At 45.5% G+C, this 22091-nt stretch overlaps 1 protein-coding gene across 3 annotated transcripts in view; it reads left to right on the plus strand.

The window, feature by feature from the left end:
* TACC2 (transforming acidic coiled-coil containing protein 2) overlaps nt 1–22091 on the plus strand; it is a 206639-nt gene that overhangs the window by 32075 nt on the left and 152473 nt on the right. For all 3 annotated transcript variants that reach the window (XM_049696478.1, XM_049696479.1, XM_049696481.1), the window contains exon 4: nt 7680–7792. In XM_049696478.1, the coding sequence (XP_049552435.1) occupies nt 7680–7792 (113 nt within the window). The remainder of the gene's footprint in view (nt 1–7679; nt 7793–22091) is intronic.

Raw genomic sequence — 22091 nt, forward strand, 5'->3', positions numbered from 1 at the left:
CAGTGACTCACAGCCAAACCCCAGGCCTTTCCTTCCTGCTGATTTCTCTTCCTCAAGGCATCATATATGTTGGCTGCAAATGAGAAGAAAGTCTTATGTGTAACCAAGGCTGTGGAGGGTGACTGGCTTGGGCATGGGAGGGCACAGTCCAGTGAGAGGTCAGTAGACGAGCACTGAGCCAAGGGGAGCCTGAGCTGTCTCTGGGAGTGTCAGGGTCCTAGCTTGTGTGCCCTCTTTGGAACAGAGGTGGAGGTGACATAGTAATGAGAGGTTTCATGAGCCCTTTCTGGGGTTTCATGCATCGTGACTTGCATGGATTTATGGTGAAATAAGGGACGTGTCAGCCCACATCCCCATCCTGAAAGTGGGCATGACAGTGGTTCAGTGTTCTTGCCTGAGTGCTCGGTTCTGGGTAGCCGTCCAGAGGGCACCTGAGCTCTGAGCACATGGATTCCAGAGCACAAGGGCAACACCCATCCTTCGGTGGCCGCTTTACCACCTCTGAACTTCCCCTCGGCCATTGGGTTGTCATGATACCCGTTTACGGCTCTGACAGTGTGGAGAGGGAAAGAAAGACAGTCAATCCTATTACTATAATGGCCTGACTTTAAAATACATGATCATTAAAAAAGACTCTTTTAAAGCAATTCCATTGTCTTGACGTTTCTGTAGTTTGAGTCCCGGGGTCGGGGGGGGGGGGGGGGAAGGATTTTCAACTATTGAAAGTGTGGTCAATGCTGTGAAGCAAGAAGACAGACGCAAAGACACCTGACGTGGCACTGGGTGTCCGAGAAGGCGCTTTGGGGGAGCTGAAGGACGAGCAGGAAACCAGAGGGAGATCAGGACGACTGAGAGCAGGTCACTGGGTGCGGCGCCCCCTGCAGCTCGGACCTCATCAGGGCAGGTCTTTCTGGTTCCGGCTCAGTGTTGAGAAAGCTTGGCCTGAGGTTCGTTCCTGAAGGCGACCTCAGCGTTGTGGTTTCAGCCTGTGGACTTCTCTGACATCCAAGGGACAGAGGACCAGGAGGACAGGAGAATCTGTTCTGAGTGAGCCGTCCCTGGGCGTGTTTCTGCAGGCTGAGGTCTGTAGAAAACCTTAGGCACTGTGTGATTTCATTTTGCTTCTAGATAAACGTCCCCTAAATATGTGCATAGGTTGTGTAAATCTACAGATGCTTGGGGTCCCACGTTCAGCTTGGCGGTAGTTTCTCTATTTCCTGAGGAACCCAAGGAACTCAGCATTACGACAGCCTCAGACCAGTGCCGGCAGAAACAGCATCCTCTAGTATTCTACAGGCAGTAGGTGGGCACCTGGGATGATTTAACTGTATTTAATGAGAAAGAAATTGAACAAAGACAATTAAACAGCATGAACTCAATGCTGATGACAGTGGGGAGAGCTCTTTTATTATGACGTCTGATGGCGCAGCCCGGAGGGTTGATGCTAATTTTCGCTGGAGTGATTATCGAAGTTTGTGAACTGCCTGGCTCCACGTCTGGCCAGACGCATCTTCTGAAGAATCTGATTAACTATGTTAGCTTTAAGCTGAGATGGGCACTGGGGCTCTTGGTTAAGGAGTTTTGAATCGGTTTCTTCTCTATCATCATAATAACTAGAATACGTGAGTGTCCACTGTGATCTAGCCTCGTGTTTTGTGCTTCACATGTATTATTTTATTTAACCTTCAAATCAACCTTGTAAATATGATCCCCCATTCTCCAGATATGAGACTAGAAGGCTTATGTCTGAATAAACACTAAAGCTTGGCTTTGAACCCACTACACCTAGCTTCCTGCACCCTTATTCTTTTTCCTTTTTTTAACATCTTTATTGGAGTATAATTGCTTTGCAATGTTGTGTTAGTTTCTGCTGTATAACAAAGTGAATCAGCTATATGTATACCTATATCCCCATATCCCCTCCCTCTTCCTGCGCCCTTATTCTTGAATCAAGCCTCATGCTGCTTTAGCATGAAAATGAATAGTTGTAGAAAAATTCTACAGGAGCAAAAAATAAGGTTTATATCTGCATTTCAAGAGCAATCAAGTAAAAGAAATCACAGGATGTTACAGGCCGTCCTGACAACCTGTACTCTTTGAATAGAGACTCTGTTCCATTTGGACAGTTTTTTGCCATATTGACAAATTGCTTTAATCGCCCACTGAGGCAGTTAGGCCAGGGGTTGGGGTCCCCATTTTATAGACAAAGAAATAGGCTCCAGGGAATTCCCTGGCGGTCCAGTGGTTGGTACTTGGCGCTTTCACTGCTGTGGTCTGGGTTCAATCCCTGGTCAGGGAACTGAGATCCCGCAAGCTACGAGGCGCGGCCAAAAGAAAACAAAAACAAAAAAAAGAAAGAAAAAATAAATAAGTAGGCTCCAAAAGGTGAAATGATTTGGGTTTTCTGAACTTATCCAGCCCTCTTTAAACCATATTGCTTCTAAAATATTAAATACATACAGGATGTTAATATTAAGAGTGGTTTTGAAGTCTCAGAGGTTTTCCTTTCCCCACAAACTCCAGACGTCAGAACATGTCAACTCTGGCATCTCTGAGGTTCCTGGGTCCTTTGAGGGTAATTCCTACCACTTTCAATGCTGATGCTTTTGAGGAAGGGAAGGTAGATATCATTTATTGAATGTTATCTCTCATTTATTCACTAAACTCTAAGTTCCATGAGGGTAGGAACCATGACTCTTTTATTCTAATTAAACCTTTTATTTGGGAATATTTTCAGATTTACAGAAAAGTTGCAAAGATAGTCCAGAGAATTCCCCTACTCCTCCCCCAGCTTCCCCTAAAGTTAGTATCTTATACCATGTCTTTTAAAATCTTCTGTGTCAACCTAAAGCCTAGACCAAGCCCTTCCTGAACATGAGGCAGCATCACCCAAACCCCAGTGCAAACTCAATTCTCTTATTTTCTCCATCTTCTAAAGGAAGAGTGGGGCTTCAAACCCAGCTCTCACTGACTCCAAAGCTTGTTCATTTTTCCTACCACGTCATACCACGTTACGTGAGAAACCGTTCCATTTGGGGAAGCCTAAAATTCCACCTTGGAGCCTCCCCCTTCTTGGCCTGACAAAGCGCCTGTGAGGAGAGCTCGGGAGGTGAAGAAATGTTTGGGATGATCTAGCAGAACTGGCCTAAGCATTTGCCTTCCCTTGGCAGGGAGGGTGGGCAGCCCACTGGCTCCAGCACAGAGCATGTGTTCGTCCTCCATGTTTGGCAGCCTGGTAGTTGTTTCTGAAATCCGACTCCTAATGCCATGGGGATGACCTTTGGTCTACTTCCCATCATTCACCTGCAGTCACACTGCTCCCAAGAAGCTCATTCCAAGAGTGGGCGACTTGGCAAGACACTCTGGGCCTGATCTAACCATGTTCATTAAATCTCTTTATTGTCATGACCGGTAAGCAGTGGTCTAGAGAGGTGGGGCACATTTAAGAGGTAAGGTCTGGGGAATTTTTCTTTTTTAATGAGGAAACACTTTAGCTCTTGATAAAGTGTATTTTCCAGGACTGGAAAGTTGCTGCAACTGTTTGAAAATTGCTTTAAAATAAACCCAGAGCGCTGGAGTATTCCTGAGCCAAAGAAAGACTGTTTGTTTACTCAAGCAGTGGCAGCAAAGGAAAGATTTGAAGAAGCAGTTTGAAAAGTCAGTTTGTCACGTGGAGGACTGCCGATTTTTTTTTCCAGGCTGCTATTTAGCAGTGTAAGGGGTAACTTTAGAAATGTACGCTATTTGTAGTGACACCTGTTGACACAGCAGACCCCTTGGGATCCTGTAAACAACAGGGCTTAGTACTGTTGCTAGGATGGGGAAACTGGACAGGGGTTGGCGGGGGTGGGGGGTGGGGGGGGTGGGGGTGGGCTGGGGGGTGGGGTGGGGGGTGGGGGGTGGGGTGGGGGTGGGGGTTGGGGGTGGAGGGGGGGTGGGGGTGGGGGTGGACTCAAAGACACTGTAGGAAATGTGGCAGAAGCAAGAGCTCCAAGGACTGAGTGTGCTTCTCTCGATTTGCAGAAGTGGCTACCAGACTAAACGGGAATAATCTACTTTTCATACATTCAACAAGTATTTCTAGAATGCCTGTCTGTGCCAGGGCTATTCTAGGCATTGACTCTAGGCCTCTGTATCACATTGTTCATAAACGTCCAGTTCTTTTAGCAGGAAGATGGCAGGAATCACAGGCAACTATTTCCACTGCTTTGTGAGGCAGCATAAAGTAGGGAGGGGTCAAGGGCACAGATTCTAGAGCCAAACCGTCTGGGTCCAAGTCCTGGCTTCACCACTTCCAAGCTGTGTGATTTCGGGCAAGTGGCTTAACCTCTCTGTGCTGTGATCTTATCAGTAAAATAGGACTGTTGTAAGAATTGAAGGAGTTTAGAAATATGTTAAACACTTAAATGAAGAGTACAGATTTCCCCAGCTACCTGCTATCTGAAAGTAGAGCATTCTTAGGAAACCTTTTGTAAGCTGAAATGGCTTAAAGCAAAGAAGCGATTACCTTAGGACATTTCTTGCTAATGGATGCACAGAATAAATTGAATAAAGCACAGACGCTCACAGGCACATTTCAAAGCTATGGCGACTTGATGCTGTGATGCTGAGTGTGGTTCCCGGGGAAGGAGCTTGGCGGGGCCCCTCTTGCTGCTGCTGGGGGTTCTCGCTGCCTCCATACCGGCTTTGCTGCAAAACAAACACTGAATGCTGTTTTTGCTTTTTGCCTCTTTTCATAAAAGCAAAAATCCTCTTGGGATCTCTTTTGGTTAACAAAAACAGGTACAGGTCTTTTGTAACAAAAAATTACATAAAGCAAACATGAAAAGCAGCGGTTACCTGTACGTGGCACATAGAAAGTGTTTACAGTGATAAGTTTGCTACTATTGTTATACCAGAAAATGTGCTATGTAGGCGTTGGGTGTCATTATTACTGTGCAAAGAGTATTGGACTTCAAGGCCGGAGACCTGGCCAAGCCACTTAACCTTCTGTTTCTCATCTGAAAAAATGGAAAGCATTATTTTACCTGCCTGTCTAGCACACAGGGATTTTGTAAGACTCAGAGGATGTGAAATAACTTTGCAAAGTGCGGCGTGCCATTCCCATGGGTAGTGCTATTGCCTTTATTTTGACTCCATCCAGGGATGTTTTTGCTGGAGAGAACTGCAGATTAGCTCTTTATTAGAAGGAGAGGTGGCCCTGAAAAGTGAGAAAGGTCTATCCTATTTCGTTCTTCAAAGACAAATCTGAGCCCTTGTTATACTTCCTTTGCCTGAGGAAGTTCAGCACGTGGTTCCCTCCCCCCTTTAGTCAGAGCAAAGAGCTGCCCCCCTATTCCATCTGTTGTTTGCATCTGTCTGAGCTGTTAGACATGTCAGTGTGTTTCCAGAATTTCTTCACCTTGATCGTGGAATAAAGAGCAGGAGATTTATCTGTTAAATTATTTGCAGATAACGGGGTGATTGAAAGGGAAGCCTGGCTGCGGAAGGTATTTGGAGCTGAGGCCTGCATGACAGTTAGACAAGTAGGAATTGGGTTACAATTTTAAAAATTCAGGACCCTGATATGAAAATGTCACTCACTCTGTGCTGTGATTCTGGAGTTATCAAAGTAAAAATTGTAAACCATGAACCCCAAGGTAGTAATATGTACAGATAAAGAACCTTCCTCAGAAGAGTCAGGAATACTTGGAGTTTGAATTTACCGTGATTTGAAGTTTGTACTGTCTTGATACTGCCCTAGAGGATGATTGTTGTCCTGGAGTCACAGATCAGGAGACTGAGGCCCACAGGACAGGGCAGCGGCGCTTGTTACAGGGAAGGGTTCAGCCAGCATGGAGATCAAGCCAGCCTGGGGTCCACAGGCCCCCCTTTGGTGAGGAATCAACCCCAGTTGTTTGCCTCCATTGAAGGCATAGAATAGAGATGCCTTTCCTTGGCTTTGGGCTCAGAGAGAATTAGGTCCATCCAGACTCCACTGCTGTGTGATCTTGGCCAAATACTTAACCTCTCAAAGCCTCTGCTCTAAAACAGGGACACAGATAGCATCTTCCTCATCAGGTTGTGGTGAAGATTGAATAGAAGGCTCCTGGCCCAGCGCCTGGTACATGCTCAGTAAACAGATGCTATTATTATTGTTGTGTTATTATTTTCCCCCCATTCTGTCTCAGCAAAAGTGAATGAAGATTTTTCTAATTGTGGTATTCCTGTTAGCACTGGAATATATGGGTCCCTGAGAGCTGAAGCATCTTTTATATCTTCCCTCTGGACACAGCTGGGTGAACACAAACAGTCAGCTGTTCAGAGAAATGCACCAGGTGGGGAAGCATCTCATCTCGGCTTTTCTCTACCTGCTGGCTCTGCTTTCCTGCTACAGGCTGCCGGCCTCCACAATGGCTAGGGACAGACTGCCGGTAACCCTTGCATTCATATTCTACAGAACCAGCCACCAGATTTCCGTCCCTCTTGTTCTTTGGGAGTCCTGAGGAAGGGCCTGTTCTTAATTTGAGTCTTGTGTGCATCCCGATAGGCAGGGGTGTGGAGCAGTAGGCTGGCGTTTCCGTGAGAACCTCAGGGACGGAGGGTATGCATGGAACAGGTCTCTAGAAGAAGGCAGATCTGGCCCCAAAGATGTGTGTGTTGTTTCAGGGAGGGGGGTTCAGGAACACTGCTGGGAAGACAAATAAAAGACAACTGCGGGGCTTCCCTGGTGGCGCAGTGGTTGGGAGTCCGCCTGCAGATGCAGGGGACATGGGTTGGTGCCCTGGTCCAGGGGGATCCCACATGCCGCGGAGCGGCTGGGCCCGTGAGCCATGGCCGCTGAGCCTGCGCGTCCGGAGCCTGTGCTCCGCAACTGAAGAGACCACAGCAGTGAGAGGCCCACGTACCGCAAAAAAAAAAAAAAAAAAAAAGACAACCACTGCTTTGGGGAATACTTCTGGGGGTTCCTAAAAGTCCTTTCCCCATTTCTGATATTTGTATCTGACTTAAATGAGCACAATTTAAATTGAGTTTTAAAAACATCTCATCTCTTTCTGTCCTGTGATTTGAAGTTTTGACTGTGCTCTAAATGTTTGCATCTTGATTTTAAAAATCAACTGAACAGCAGACAAGCTTATTGCGGGGGTTTAAGAAAAGACGACCAACTCTCAGAATGGTCAGGACCTCAGTGAGGGGCCCTAAGGTTCCCAGGGTCCCTCATTTTCTTCCTTCAGTTTTTTTTTTTTTTTTTTTTTCAGGTTTCCAGCTGAATTCTGGTGTGCAAAACCATGAGGCAGGGGAAGGAAGTGTGTTTTCATCTAGGCAGTGCCCCAGACGAGACACTTGAAGATCTCAGATTCAATATCCCACTTTCTCCAGGGAGCAGACGACCCCCAAAGTATAATGTGTTTCCTAGTCTCAGTTTCTTACTAAAACAGTTAACCTACTCAGCTGGAGATCTCTGGTTTACTGTGTTTCTCCTCCATTGGGTGGGAGCAGGGGCCACGGTCGCTTTGCCCACCGTGTATCCCCAAAGCCTTGCTCAGCGCCTGGCACAGAGTTGGTGCTCAGATGGGCGGTAAAGCAAACCAGAAACCTGGCCCTTGGAATGTTGTGGTCAGTGGACCATTGATAAAGTCTCTGTGTTTTCAAAGACTCTTGTTTGATTTCCTTTCCAATTTCTCTTTCTTGTCGCTCAGAGGACTTCTTTGGCTCGGAGTCCAGGATCCGTGGAACGGCCTGGGAATGGTCAGAGTGCAGAAACAAATCCGGAGGAGAAGCCCAGAAGCAATGACCGCAGAGATCTGCCCAGGTAGGACCAGGTCTGGAGGACTGACCCAGCCCAAGGCATGGCCAGCTCGCTGCCTGTTCAGAGTTTGTTTTGCTCTATTTACTTTGGAAAATTTACCCCAAAATCCATGATGTGGTCCTTGGTGGTGAGGTGCTCCAGGCTGTGGTTCCTAGACCTCTTTGTGATTGCCTAGATGCATGACTGGAAAAGTAATGTTTTCCTGCCCAGGGATGAAATTAGTAATGATAGGCTTCCATTCCACAGCACGCCAGGTCTTTTATCCTCATTGTCAGAATTTACAATAAACAAGATCAAGGCTGCCAAGGGGCTGAACAGGGGTGACTAATCTGTGGCAAAGTTGGGGTCTGTATTCTAGCACGGAAGCCGAGGTGGGCACTGGAGGATGAGACAGAGGATTCAAAGAACAATCGCTGAGTCTCAGGGAGACTGTGCATGAATTTCAGAAATCAACAAGGCCACACCGCCACAGTGGAACGTGGCCAGTGCAGGTGCGGCCCACTGGTCAGTAGTCCCTCGTTTCGACCCGCAGTCAGGTCCTGATTTCCCCGCTAGGGCTACTGGGAAGGAATCCAATCGACTCTCCCCACGTAGTGTTCAGCAGCCACAGTTTTGGGGTCAGTCACAAGCAGAGGGTGAGCAGATGTGAGCATTCTGTCCCCAGAACGGACACTGGTCAGGAACACTGGTGTCAATTAATAATTGCCTGTGGGTTCAGCACATGATCTGGTCAGAAAAACCCTCCTGAACAAATAAATTGAAGCCCAGCGTCTGGGAGGCTGTAGTTACAGGCCTTAAAGGAACAAATGAACAAAAGCTTCAAGGAGCAAAAATGCAAAATTGAGTGGTACACACCCTGCCCCCCAAATCCCCCATCATTGACTTCAGGTCTCAAACGCTTTGCAATCACTTTTCACGTCAAGAGTTCAAGCAATATTTTTTGCTTTGAGGGTCATGGGTGAGTAAGAGCGGCCCCTGGTGGCAGGAATTTCCACGCCGGCTGGTGTCATTTTCTGGGGGGGTCTTCAGTTAATGCGGTTTCCAGAGGAGAGGCTCTTTGAACCTCTTGGCATGAACACTGGATTTCTTTAGGGCAATGCTGATCCTGCGGGGCAGAGGATTCTTTTTTGTGGAGAGAGGCACAGACTATGCCTTGAATGGCACCTTTGATCTCAATTCTTTGTAAAATGGGAGCTTCCTTTCCCTCCCAGAACCCCATGGCTGCTCCACCTTCATGAACTTTTCTATCAGGGTAGCAGGACAAAGGGTTTAATATTTGGCTCTAACTAGACTGGATGACAGTCTAAACTGGCTCCCGGTGATATGAATCTAATGATCTGGAATCCTACACAAGCGAAGTCACTGCTGGCTGAGACCCAAGGTCCAGCTCTTCCATCCCCATCCTTGTGAGGTTCTGGGATTCCTGGACAGGTTTGGGAATTACTTGGGGCCGGTGTCCCAGCTGGCCTGGGGAGTAACAGCTCAAAGTTCTTTCGTTTCTTGTTCCTCAGCTTAAATCAATTATCTTTCCCTTGAAGAAGAATTGTCTCTCATTGGCAGGCAAATTGCACATGAGGCGCCTTCTAAGAGCAAGTTCAGAAAAGCAACTTCCTGTTCACAGTTAAAAACATGATTCTCCTCTGTAAATGTGCCCATGTCTATTGTGCAAGGCCCTGCACTAACTAACTCAGAAACTAGCAAGAGGAGGCCGGGGAGTCAGGATGTTTACAGGAAGAGAGAGCGAGCATGGGGTCCCCTGTGTACTATTTCAGTGGGGCACGCCACCCTTGGCATCCACAACAATGATAGCATTTGATTAGGATTTGACGTTTATTTTGCAGACGGGCACTAGAAACTATGCCAAATGCTCTATGCCTGCAAAATAAAATTTTATTTTCTTTAAATCAATTTATTTCTGATTCTGAGTCCTTACTTGGCCAGGCTGGCGGGAATGCCCATGTCAGCCCTCCTTGGGAACCCCTCTCCTGACCTGGTGTATCGAGGCCATCATCTGTCCCCTCGTCACCCCATCACCACTGAGATGTCCACGTCTCAGGCCACACTGTCTCTCCGGCCCTATGACTGTGCTGCTTTCACGATACACTTGGCACATGGGGGTCTTTGGTGAGGCTGGGAGCCCATGGTCATTCCCTTCAGTCCTCTGGGATCATCTCCCCCCGTGAGCCTGAGCACGCGCTCAGGAAGCAGGGAGGGAGTCCCGGACGTTCCCTACTTCCTAGGACCCTTCCATGCTCTCTCCTCATCATCCTAAAATGCACTTGTGGTCTCCTTTTGCCTCAACGGATAGCTAGCATTTTCTCTTCAAAGGATGTACTACAGATTTTTACAAAAGATGGAAAGACCCATTGCCCTCAAACTGTTTCTGTTTTCTACTTGGAAAAGCTCCAGAGAGAGAACACAGAAAGGCCTGCAGTGGGCCTGCTGGACCGGGAGGCAAGGGAAGAATATAAGGAGAAAGGCGCGTGTTAATACTGCCAAAGATTGTCCCTCTGCGCAGGTGTGATCTCTACTCTCCAGAGGAGGAAACCGAGGCTTGGAGCACTATGCCATCAAAGCCCTAGTGGTAAAAAGTCCATCGTTTCCCCCTGGAAGCTCCTCTTCCCTCTGAACACACAAGAACAGGCTTCATACATCCCCAAAGAGGTTAGCTCTTCATCCAGTAGGGAGTCCCCTCAGTTTAGCTGCTTTGCTTTCCAGTTGCCACACGGTGTCGCTGTTGTAACTTAGCCCTACATTGGCCAAACCCGTGCAGAGGCTGAGCAGTGCCTCCCAGGTGCCCCGCCTTCCCGGTGCCCCACCCTGCGCAAGTCCCTGGGCTCCTGCGAGAGTATCACCCCGCCCTCCTCTGACAAGCTTCGCCCGAGTTTGCACCTCTCACTGCTCAGCGATGTCCACCCTCGAGCACAGCTGCCCTGGAAACTTGCGACTGGACTGGTTCCAGCTCCACTGTCCAGTCTCCCGGAGCCTTTCCCTCCTTGGATACCAACAGCCCTTGCCTTTTTTTTTTTTTTCAATAGATCTTTATTGGAGTATAATTGCTTCACAATACTGTGTTAGATTCTGTTGTACACCAAAGTGAATCAAGCATATGCATGCATGTGTCCCCATATTCCCTCCCCCTTGAGCCTCCCTCCCACCCTCCCTGTCCAACCCCTCTAGGTCATCACAAAGCACCGAGCTGATGTCCCTGTGCTATGCTGCTGCTGCCCTTGCCTTTTAAACCCTCAGAACAAAATGGATCTTATCATACAACCTTTCCCCAGTTAATGAAGCCATTAGGTTGCACCAGAGGAAATTACTGTTTTTGTAGGTTAAAAAAATGTCAGATAGGGCTTCCCTGGTGGCGCAAGTGGTTGAGAGTCCGCCTGCCGATGCAGGGGACACGGGTTCGTGCCGCGGTCCGGGAAGATCCCACATGCCGCGGAGCGGCTGGGCCCGTGAGCCATGGCTGCTAAGCCTGCGCGTCCGGAGCCCGTGCTCTGCAACAGGAGAGGCCACAACAGTGAAAGGCCCACGTACCACAAAAAAAAAGTCAGATCGTGGCCATTTCCTGTGCTTCAATATCATACTTGCTCATTCTCTCAAGGAGGGTACCAGGCGATATTTCAGAGATGACAGACCTTTCTCAGGGAGTGACCCTAAGTGATTCATGGGTGAATTTCTGGCACCCTTGTCACTGAAGGAGGAGTGGAAACTCAACAGCCAAGTCTTAACTGTTCTCCACTGGCTGTCAGAGGTGAGCAGGCAACAGGATCACCTGCAAGGCTGGTTAATACACAGGTCACCGGACCCGTCCTCTAGAGATTCTGATTTGGTAGGTCTGGGGCCAGGCCTGAGAATGAGAATTTCTGATGAGTTCCCAGGTGACGCTGATGCTGCTTTGTCCAGGGACTGCGCTTGAGAAGCCCTGCATTATGCCAGAGAGCTGCGTGAGTGCCAGGGCTCCATGCTGTTGGGGTCCAGAGGAAGACACCTTTGCTGGGGGCTGGGTTAGACAGGAGAGTCTCCTGGGGGTCGGTGGGGGTGGGACTTGAACCAAAGGGGATGGCTGTAGAGGCCGTTCCAGGTAGGGGCAGAATTCCTGAACTGGACCTCTCTGGAGCAGAGCAGGAAGTGAGCCCAGGCCTGGTGGTGGATGTTCACTAAAAACAAGGTTGGAGAAGTGAGGCCAGGTTGAGAACTTGGAGGTCAGGGAAGGGACTGAGATTTTATTCTGCAGGTAACAGGAAGCTGGGGAAGTACTTTGTGGTTGGCTTGTTTGTATTTAAACAAGGGTTTATGAGGGAACTTAGAGCCTGAATTAATGTGCTGGAGCAGGTAGGCTGGAAGGACAGTAAGGGATGCTCCTGTAGTAGAAGGATGGTGGCTGGGAAGTCACCCCAAGGTAGAACCTGTTACTGAAGTGAACTCCAGTCCGCTTGCCCACGTGCAGCAAAGCCAATCTACTGACACTGGGTTGTGGTGAAGGAAAGAACAGTGTTTGTCGCAGGGCACCAAGCAAGGAGAACAGGCAGCTCATGCTCAAAAGCTCTAAACTCCCTGATGGCTTTCAGAGAAGGGTTTTTAAAGCCAATATTAGGGGTAAGGGTTGCAGGGTGTCTGATCAGCTCATGAACATTTTTTTCATTGGTTGGTGGTAAGGTAACAGGGTGATGTTCGTGGAATCTCAATCATCAGCCTTCTGGTTCCAACCAGTCTGGGGTCTACATGCTTGTGGTCAGCATGTAGTCACCAACCTCCACCAGGATATTGTTATTTATATCCCTTCAGGAGGAACCAGGAGTCCTGTGACTCTATTGTCCTAATCATTAACTTCTTGTGTCTGCTCTTTGGAACTCAGGGAAGGTCAAACAAGAAGTGGGGACAAGGGAGGGGCTTGTACCTTGGAAGGGCCCACAGGGTCCTCCTCAGTCTCAAACCTACAGAACCTGGGGATGGCCTGGGTGCAGGCAGAGATGGAGTCTAAGAAGATGCTAAGGTTCTGGACCAAGAACCCAAAAGAAAGGTCCAATATTAGAAACTGGGACGTCCAAAGTGAGAGCTGCTATAGGGAAACTGTGATCAATTTTAGGCACATTGAAGGAAAGACCTTACTGGGAACCCTGCTGGTATGGTCTTTATGTAAGCTGACCCCTGGCATGGGGAGGAGTGACAGTTTAATGGCATGATGATGGAGCCTTATGGCCCCAAATGCTATGATATCCTCATGGAGGTTTCAGTTATTTACACAAGTTATTCTCAGATAGATTGGCTCATTCCAGTGCTGCTGTGTGTGTGTGTGTGTGTGTGTGTGTGTGTGTGTGACTTTAAAACTATATTTAAGAACCCAGAAACAGGGCTTCCCTGGTGGCGCAGTAGTTGAGAATCCGCCTGCCGATGCAGGGGACACGGGTTCGTGCCCCGGTCCGGGAAGATCCCACATGCCGCGGAGCGGCTGGGCCCGTGAGCCATGGCCGCTGAGCCTGCGCGTCCGGAGCCTGTGCTCCGCAATGGAAGAGGCCACAACGGTGAGAGGCCCGCGTAGCGCAAAAAAAAAAAGTGAAAAAATAAGAACGCAGGAACAGATCGGGGTTGGTGTGAAGGACAGTAAATGAAATCATATGGGACAGTGTTTCCCACAGTTCCCAGATCATAAGATTTACCCGGATGTCCGTTAACTATATAAATTCTTAGGCCCCTTCCTGGTCCATCAGAATCACTAGATGTGGAGCCAAGGAGTCTATGTTTTTAATAAACACCCAGCGTGAGTCTTTCCAGCAGGGACATCGTGAATAGTGATCGACTGCCAGGTTCACCTTATCACGTGTTAAAATACCCCATTTCCTGACCCCTCCCTTGAAGAGTCTGATCCAGTAGACTTGGGGTGAGACCACAAAATCTGTTTTTAATAAGAAGACCACGTGACTCTCATGATAAAGTGTGGGAGGCACTGACCAGGGCCTACCCTCAGGCCAATAACCATAGCTACCTTTTGTTTGCTAGTCCGTGGAGTTTATAGTGAAGGCTCAGAAATCAGGGATAATTAGCATACGTTAAACTCCTGCCCCCTCCCTTTCTCTCCTCTATGTTTTTCTTTCAATAAATATCTATTGGGAATCCATTGTGCCAGGCACTGGGGACACAGCCAATAACACCAGAAGCCCTGGGGCTTCTGCTCCAGCTGGTAAGTAGGTTGTAGTGAGGAAGACAGACATGGAACAGAAGGAAGACGGACACTTTCAGGTAATGTCACGGCTCTGAAAGACACCAACCTGGTGTTGTGATTGACAAGAACAGAGGAGGGAGTGACTAGTTTGGATTAGATCAGTGGTTCTCAAAGTGGGGTTCCCAGATCTGCAGGTGGAGCACCAAATGGGAACTTGATAGAAATGCTAAGTCTTGGGCCCTTCCCCAGACTTTGGGGTGAGCCCTCCAGGTGTTCTGTTACACACTAAGGTTTGAGAACCATTGGATTAGATGGTCAAGCAAAGGAGTGATATTTGCACTAAGTCTGGAATGACAAAAAGGAGGCAGGCATGGGAAGATCCAGGTAGAGGGACAGGCGGTGCACAGGACGTGAGGGAGGAATGAATTTAGTGTGTTAGAGAAACAGGAGGAGACTGGTGAGTGAGCGAGAGGTGCGCAGGGGTCAGATCAGCCAGACCGGGGCCTTGAGGGCTGGCCATGGTAAGACACCCAGATTTAGGTGACGTGAGCCGATATGTGTTGAAACAGGACCTCTCTGGTTGCTGTATGGAGAATGCAAGGGAGAAAGACTGGAGGCCAGGAAGTCAGAGGAGAGGTCATTGCAGGTCCCTGAAAGATGAAGGGGTGCCTGGAGCTAGGGCAGGGATTCCCAACCTTGTTTTCATTATCTTCCTTTCCCTGCCCTCCCACCGGAACCTTTGTAGATATTTTATTCCAAATTGCCTGCCCCTCCCCAAGAAATTTCAGTACCATAGATACAGTGCACATGTTCACGTATTGTGGTCTTTTGAGGGCCACGAACCATTGTAATATGTATGATTGTCTTTTTCTGCCTCCTGAGAGCCAATTTTCACCCCTCTGGGGGTGATACTGGCCCACGGATGATGCAAGGACTGAGGTGACAACAGTGGAGATGGAGAAACATATGCAGCTTTGAGTGTTTTGGATATTTTGGAGCTAGAGATGCCAGAACTTGTGGGTGGATGGGATTTAGAAGGAGGGAGAGAAGAACCAAGGAAGACCCCCAAAGTCTGGGCTTGAGCAATTGGGTAAAGGGGGCCATTTGCTGAGATATGAAAAACTGGCCTGAACAGGTCTATCTGCTGAGTTCCACAAGTCACAGACCCAGTGTCCAGGAGGAAATCCTGTTGCTACCAGGTAGCAATCTGGCAAGATAGCGTGGTGACCATCACACACCCTGTCTCAAACTGGGGGAAACGTAGGATGGCCCACCATCTTTGAGAGAAAAGCACGGTTCTCCTTTGTGCTTCAGGGATAGCTCATTTCCTGCTATATACCTGTGATATTGTGATTTATAATAAGGAACATATATTTGGTCTTCATCCCAGTCCTGGCACTGAGCTCCTAAAACCTTGGGAATTTCCTAAGTGATGAGAGCAATAAAGGTGTCTTTTGTTATGCTAATGACGTGACTTTTGGAAAGCACTTAAAAATGGGGGCTGGTTACCAGGGGAACCAACCCTGTGATTGGAGGGTTGGAACTTTCAGTCCTACCTCCCTGACCTCTGTGTGTGTGTGGGGGTGTGTGTGGAGAGGGGCTGGAGGTTGAATTGATCACCAATGGCCAATGATTTTAATCAGTCATGCCTATGGAATGCAGCCTCCTTAAAACCCCACAAAGACAGGGTTCAGAGGGCCTCTGGGGTGGTGGACACATGGATTCAAAGCAAGTGCGAAGCTCAGAGGGCATGGAGGCCCCTCACTCTCTCCCCATACCTTGCTTTATGCATGTCCTCCATTGGGCTGTTCCTTTTGTAATAAAATGGTGATCTAGGAAGTAAAATGTTTCTCTGAGTTCTGTGAACCACTCTAGCAAATTAATTAAACCCGAGGAGGGGGTCATGGGAACCTCTGATTTATAGCCAGTTGGTCAGAAGCTCAGGTAACAATCTGGACTTACTGGGGTGGCGGGAGCAGTCCTGTGGGACGGAGCCCTTAGCCTGTGTGGTCTGATGCTATGTAATGTACCTCCAGGTCATGTCAGAATGGAGCTGAATTGTAGGACTCCCAGCTAGTATTGGAGAACTGCTTGTCGGTGTGGGGAAAAAATACCCACACTTCAGAATTTTTGGTGCAGAATCTTAACACCCAACACCTTAAACGCCTGAATTTCCTTGGAGGAGGGACAGGTTTCTTAGTCCATTTAACAAACATGGACCCACAGCTCACCACAGGGCAAGCTCTGGGCTTGAGGCCAGAGGTACAAAGATGAACAGGACATGTTGGTCCAGTTGTAGAGAAAGACATGTAGATGAATAATTCTAGAAGAAGCTAAATGCTATAGGCAGACTCTGTGGGAGCACAGGGACAGGAGAGAGGCCAGACTCGCTGAGGAAAGAAGGAGCATCCTCCAGAGGAGATGGCCTTGCAGCTGGGGCTTCAAAACTGAGTGGAAGTAGGGGATTGTGGGGAAAGAAGGTGGTCCCAGGCAGAAGGAAGAGGTATAATTATAGATCTATAAGAAACAGAATTTAGGAAGGACTAGACTTACTAGCCTCTTAAATTTCAGAACTTCTTTAAATGTGGAAAATAGGAGATGTAGCACATTCATTAAGCTCAACCTCTTGGATCTTTCAAAACTACAAACTTAGAAGAAAAAATCCTTGGTGTTTGGGTAGGGAACACCTAGGGAAGGGTAGAAAAACGGTTCGAAAAAAAAGAAATAGTGGGCTGCAAATGACAGGTAAGGATGTTTCTTATACCTTGCCTCCCATGGTCATTTTCTTTTCTTTTCTTTTTAGTTTATAAAGGTACTGACTTTTTTTTAAAAAATTATTTTTATTTTATTTTTTGTTGAAGTGTAGTTGATTTACAATGTTGTGTTAGTTTCAGGGGTACAGCAAAGTGACTCAGAATATATATATATTCAGAATACATATATTCTTTTTCAGATTCCTTTCCCTTGTCAGTTATTTTCAAACTAAGTCCACTGCATGCTGGGCATTGGACTCAGGGCTGAAACACATACCTCATTCTAGCAGCTCTGTGTGGATGCATGCAGATGACCTGAGGGGCTATATAAGGAAACTGAGGTTCTGGGAGGTTAAGGAACCAGCCCCAGGTCACACAGACAAAACGTAGCATGGTGGGAACTAGAATCCAACTTGGTTTGATGCCACCCAAAGCCCAGGCCCGTAGCCATTACGCTGAGTCCTTACAGGTGCCTGAAAAGATTTGCCTTGTGGTCTTCCATAGAGACACATTAGAAAGCAAGCCCCAGTCTGTTTTCAAAGTTTAATTTCCCTATAAAGAAGGTCAGTTCTCAGACCCAGAAAAAAGAAGAAGCAAGAAGATCTGATCGGTTTTATGAGCAGTGGCCGGGGCCAGCGCCTCAGGTCTGGGCCCCACGTTTCCCAAGCAGTAGATGCTGTTTCTTCCAAACAAAGCATTGTGAAGTCCGGGTTCTGTTCACAGGCTCCTGCCAAGCAAGGCAGGGTGTGTCAGGCAGCGCCGGTTGCAGCTTCCACCAGCCTGTCCTGCTTCTCACTCATTATTTATCTCTGGCAGGAAGTAAACACGGAGAGGAGAGTGGGAGGGAGGGAGAAAAGGAGGAGCTCCCTGACTTTTGACACTGGCTGGAAAAGAAGGTCATGCGCTGAATTAGGTGTGTGTCTGCTTTCTGCTCCTCTGGTTTCAACAGAACCTTTAAGAAGCGGAGAAGAGGAGCATTGTTCCATTCAGAGACAGGACTTGGAAAATAGAGAAAAGTAGAAAGTAGAGGGGGAGAAAGTCACTGATACTCCCACCATCTACAGACAACTGTTTTTAAAATATTAGTGTGTTTCCCTCAGACTTTTCTGTTTTTTCTAGTTCTTTATTGATTGTCATAGCTCTGTGCAGATATACATATATTTTTATATATTTAAATACAAAAAACATTTAAATAACTTATTTGTATAAATATAATATAAATATATAATATATTTAAATAATTAATGAACAATTTTTGGAGCGGTTTTACAGAAAAACTTAGTACAGAGAGCTCCCCAAATCTCTCCCTCCTCTGTACAGTAGTTTCCCCTATTATTAAGATTTTGCATTAGTGTGGTACATTCGTTACAATTAATGTACCAATATCGATACATTATTAACTAAAATCTATACTTTACATTAAGGTTCACTCATCGTATTATACATTCTATGGGTTTGAAAAACGCATAATGTCATGTATCCACCATTACAATATCATACAGCATAGTTTCACTGCCTTAAAAATCTCCTGTGTTCCACCTATTCATCCCTCCCTCCTCTCCAGGGGCAACCATGAGTCTTTTAACTGTCTTCATAGTTTTTTTTTTTCTTCTATTACCTTTTTTAAATTGGTATAAAATACGTACCATAAGCTTATAAATCTGAACTTGTTGAATGTTTACACGCCTATACCCCTGTGTAATCACGCCCAGATCTATTTCCATTACCCCAGAACATTCTCTCATGTCACTTCCCAGTCCGTACCTCTGCCCAAGAATAACAACTATTCTGACTTCTACCACCACTGATTAGTCTTGCCAGTTCTTGAATTTCATATAAATGGTATTGAACGGTAGGTATACTTTGGTATTTGGTTTCTTTTAATCAACACTGCTACTTGTTTTTTTAAATTATTTTTTATTGGGTTTATAAAGGCAAAGCATACAATTTACCATCTTAACCAATTTTAAGTACAGTTCAGTGGTGTTAAGTATCACCACCTAACTGTTGTGTAACCAGTGTTTCTATAGTTTCTTAAGGTAGAAGCTGAGGTCATTTATTTGAGTCCTTTTTTAATATAGGTATTTTAGGGCATTAAAAGTCACTCTAAATCTTGCTTTAACTGCATCTGACACATTTTGATATTTGTGTTTTCATTTTGTTCAAATACTTTCTAATTATCCATTTAATTTGTTCTTTGACTCACAGCCTATTTAGAAATGTATTATTTAATTTCCAAATAGTTGAGGATTTTCCAGATATCTTTCTCTTATTGATTTCTAATTTAATTCTATTGTAGCCAGATAATGCACTCTGAATAATTTAATATTTTAAAATTTATTGAGTTTTTTTAATGTGTAGAATATGGTCTGTCTTATAAATGTTTCATTTGCAATTGAAAAGAATGTAATTCTGCCACTATTGAATAGTGTTTAATAAATGTCAATTAGGTCAGGTTGGTTGATAGTGTAGTTCCAGTCTTCTATATCTGTACTGATTTTCTATCTACTTGTTGAATAAATTATTGAGAAAAGGGTATGGAACCATTAGGTTATAATTGTAGATTTGTCCATTTCCGTTTTTATCAGTTTTTGCGTTTTATATATATATATATTTTTAATTAATTAATTTATTTTTGGCTGAGTTGGGTCTTCGTTGCTGCGCAGGGGCTTTCTCTAGTTGAGGTGAGCGGGGGCTATTCTTCGTTGCAGTGCGCGGGCTTCTCATTACGATGGCTTCTCTTGTTGTAGAGCACAGGCTCTAGGTGTCTGGGCTTCAGTAGTTGTGGCATGAGTGCTCAGTAGTTTTGGCTCGCAGGCTCTAGAGCACAGGCTCAGTAGTTGTGGCACACGGGCTTAGTTGCTCCGCAGCATATGGGATCCTCCCAGACCAGAGCTTGAACCCGTGTCCCCTGCAATGGCAGGCAGATTCTTAACCACTGAGCCACCAGGGAAGCCCACACTATGTATTTTGAAGCTCTGTTGTTAGATAAACTTTCAGAATGGTTACATCCTCTTGATGAATTGAACATTTTATCATTATGATGATCTACTTTATGCCTGGTAATATTTTTTGCTCTAAAATTGACTTTGTCTGATATAATATAGACACAACAGCTTTCTTTTGATTAGTATTTTCATGGTATACCTTTCCCCCCCTCATTTTCTTACTTTTAACCTATTTGTGCTTGTTAAGCAAAGTTCAAAGTGCCTTTTTCGTAGGAAGCATATAGTTGGATCTTGATTTTTTTAATCCATTCTGAATACCTCTGCATGTTAACTGGAGTGTTTATAACATTTACATTGAATGTGATTATTAATATAGTTGGCTTAAATCTACGGTCCTGTTGTTTTCTCTGTACATCTATTTTTTTGTTCCTTTTCCCCTCCTTTTTCTCCTTTTTCAAAAAAATGTATTTTTATGATTCTACTTTACCTCCCTTTTCACTTATTACAATTATTTGTGTTATTTTAAGCGGTTGCTTTAGGATCTATAGTATATACATCTTTAAAGTATCACAATCTACTGTCAAGTGGTATTGTACCACTTCATGTATATTAGAAGAATCTTGCACAGTATACTTCCATCTCTCCACTTTTGGCCTTTGTGCTATTGCGGACATACATTTTACTACTATATGTTACAAATCCCACAGTATATGGTATTTTTGCTTTACATAGCCAATTATCTCCTAAAAGAGATTTAAATAGTGAGGAAAAATGACTTTGTATTTACCTGCATAGTTACCATTTCTGGTGCTCTTTATTCTTTTTTTTTTTTTTTTTGTCTTTATTCTTTTATATAGATCCTGACGGCCCTCTGGTATTATTTTCTGTTGGTTTGAGGGACTGTCTTCAGTATTTCTTGAAATACTGGTTTGCTGGTGATGAATTCTTTTAGCTTTTGCATGTCTGAAAAATAATCTTTTCTTTAAAAATAAATTTATTTATTTATTTATTTTTGGCTGCACTGGATCTTCGTTGCTGCGCACGGGCTTTCTCTAGTTGCGGTGAGCAGGGTCTGCTCTTCGTTGCGGTGCACAGGCTTCTCACTGCGGTGCTTCTCTTGTTGCCAAGCACGGGCTCTAGGCTCACGGGCTTCAGTAGTTGTGGCGCACAGGCTTAGTTGCTCCACAGCATGTGGGATCTTCCCGGACCAGGGCTCAAACCCATGGCCCCTGCGTTGGCAAGCGGATTCTTAACTGCGCCACTAGGGAAGTCCCTGAAAAAAAATCTTCATTTCATCTGTGTTTTAGAAAGATATTTTCACTGTGCAAAGAGTCCTTAGTTGGACAGTTTTTTTTTTTTCTTTTACTGCTTTAAAGATATCCCACTGTATTCTAGCTTGCATTGTTTCCAAAATCTGATGTCATTCTTAAGTTTGTTCTTCTGTTTTTTTCCTCCAGCTGATTTTAATGTTTTTTACTTTTTCACTGGTTTTGAGCAATTTGGTTATGATATGCCTTGGTGTAAGTTTCTTCTTGTTTCCTGTGCTAGAAGTTAGATTCTTGGATTTGTGGGTTTACAGTTTGCATCATAGTTGGAAATTCTGCAACCATTATTTCTTCAACTGTTTTTTGTAATGTCTCTGCCGCCTTTGGGGACTCTGACTACACATACGTTCAGCTGCTTGAAGTTGTCTGACAGCTCACTGATGATCTGTTCTTTTTTTTTTTTTTAAGTCTTTTTCTCTTTGTGTTTCATTTTGGGGAGTTTCTACTGCTATGTCTTCAAGTTCACTAATCTTTTTCTCTGTAATGACTAATCTGTTATTAATCCCTCCCAGTGTGTTTTTCATTTCAGGCATTGTAGTTTTCATCTCTAGAAGTTTTATGTGGTCTTTTTATATCTTCCATGTCTGTACTTATCATGCTCAATCCTTCCTCTAGCCTCCTGAACATATGGAATACAGTTATATTACTTTTTAAAAAGTCCTTGTGTACTACTTCTGTTATCTGCACAATTTCTGGGTTGACTTTGATTAACTGAGTTTTCTTTTCAGTCTGGGTCTATTTTCCTGCTTCTTTGAATGCCAGGCACTGTGGACTTTAAGCTTTCAGATGCTGGATATTTTTGTATTCCTATAAATATTCTTGAACTTTGCTCTGGGATGCAGTTATTTGGATCAGCTTAATCCTTTTGGGTTTTGCTTTTTAAGGTGAGACCAGAGCAGCGTTTAGTCTAGGGTTAATTTTCTCCACTACTGAGGCAAGACCCTTCTTAGTACTCTAACAGATGTCCAATGAATTATGAGGTTTTCCACTGTGGTTGGTAGGAATGGGAACTATTCCCAGCTCTGTATTAGCTTTAAGGATTCTTCCCTATAAGCTTTTCAGGTGGTCTGTACCTAGTCCCACGTGGTTTCCATACATACATGTGCCGAT

The sequence above is a fragment of the Orcinus orca genome, chromosome 14 (genome assembly GCF_937001465.1).
Source record: "Orcinus orca chromosome 14, mOrcOrc1.1, whole genome shotgun sequence".
NCBI classification, from domain to species: domain Eukaryota; kingdom Metazoa; phylum Chordata; class Mammalia; order Artiodactyla; family Delphinidae; genus Orcinus; species Orcinus orca.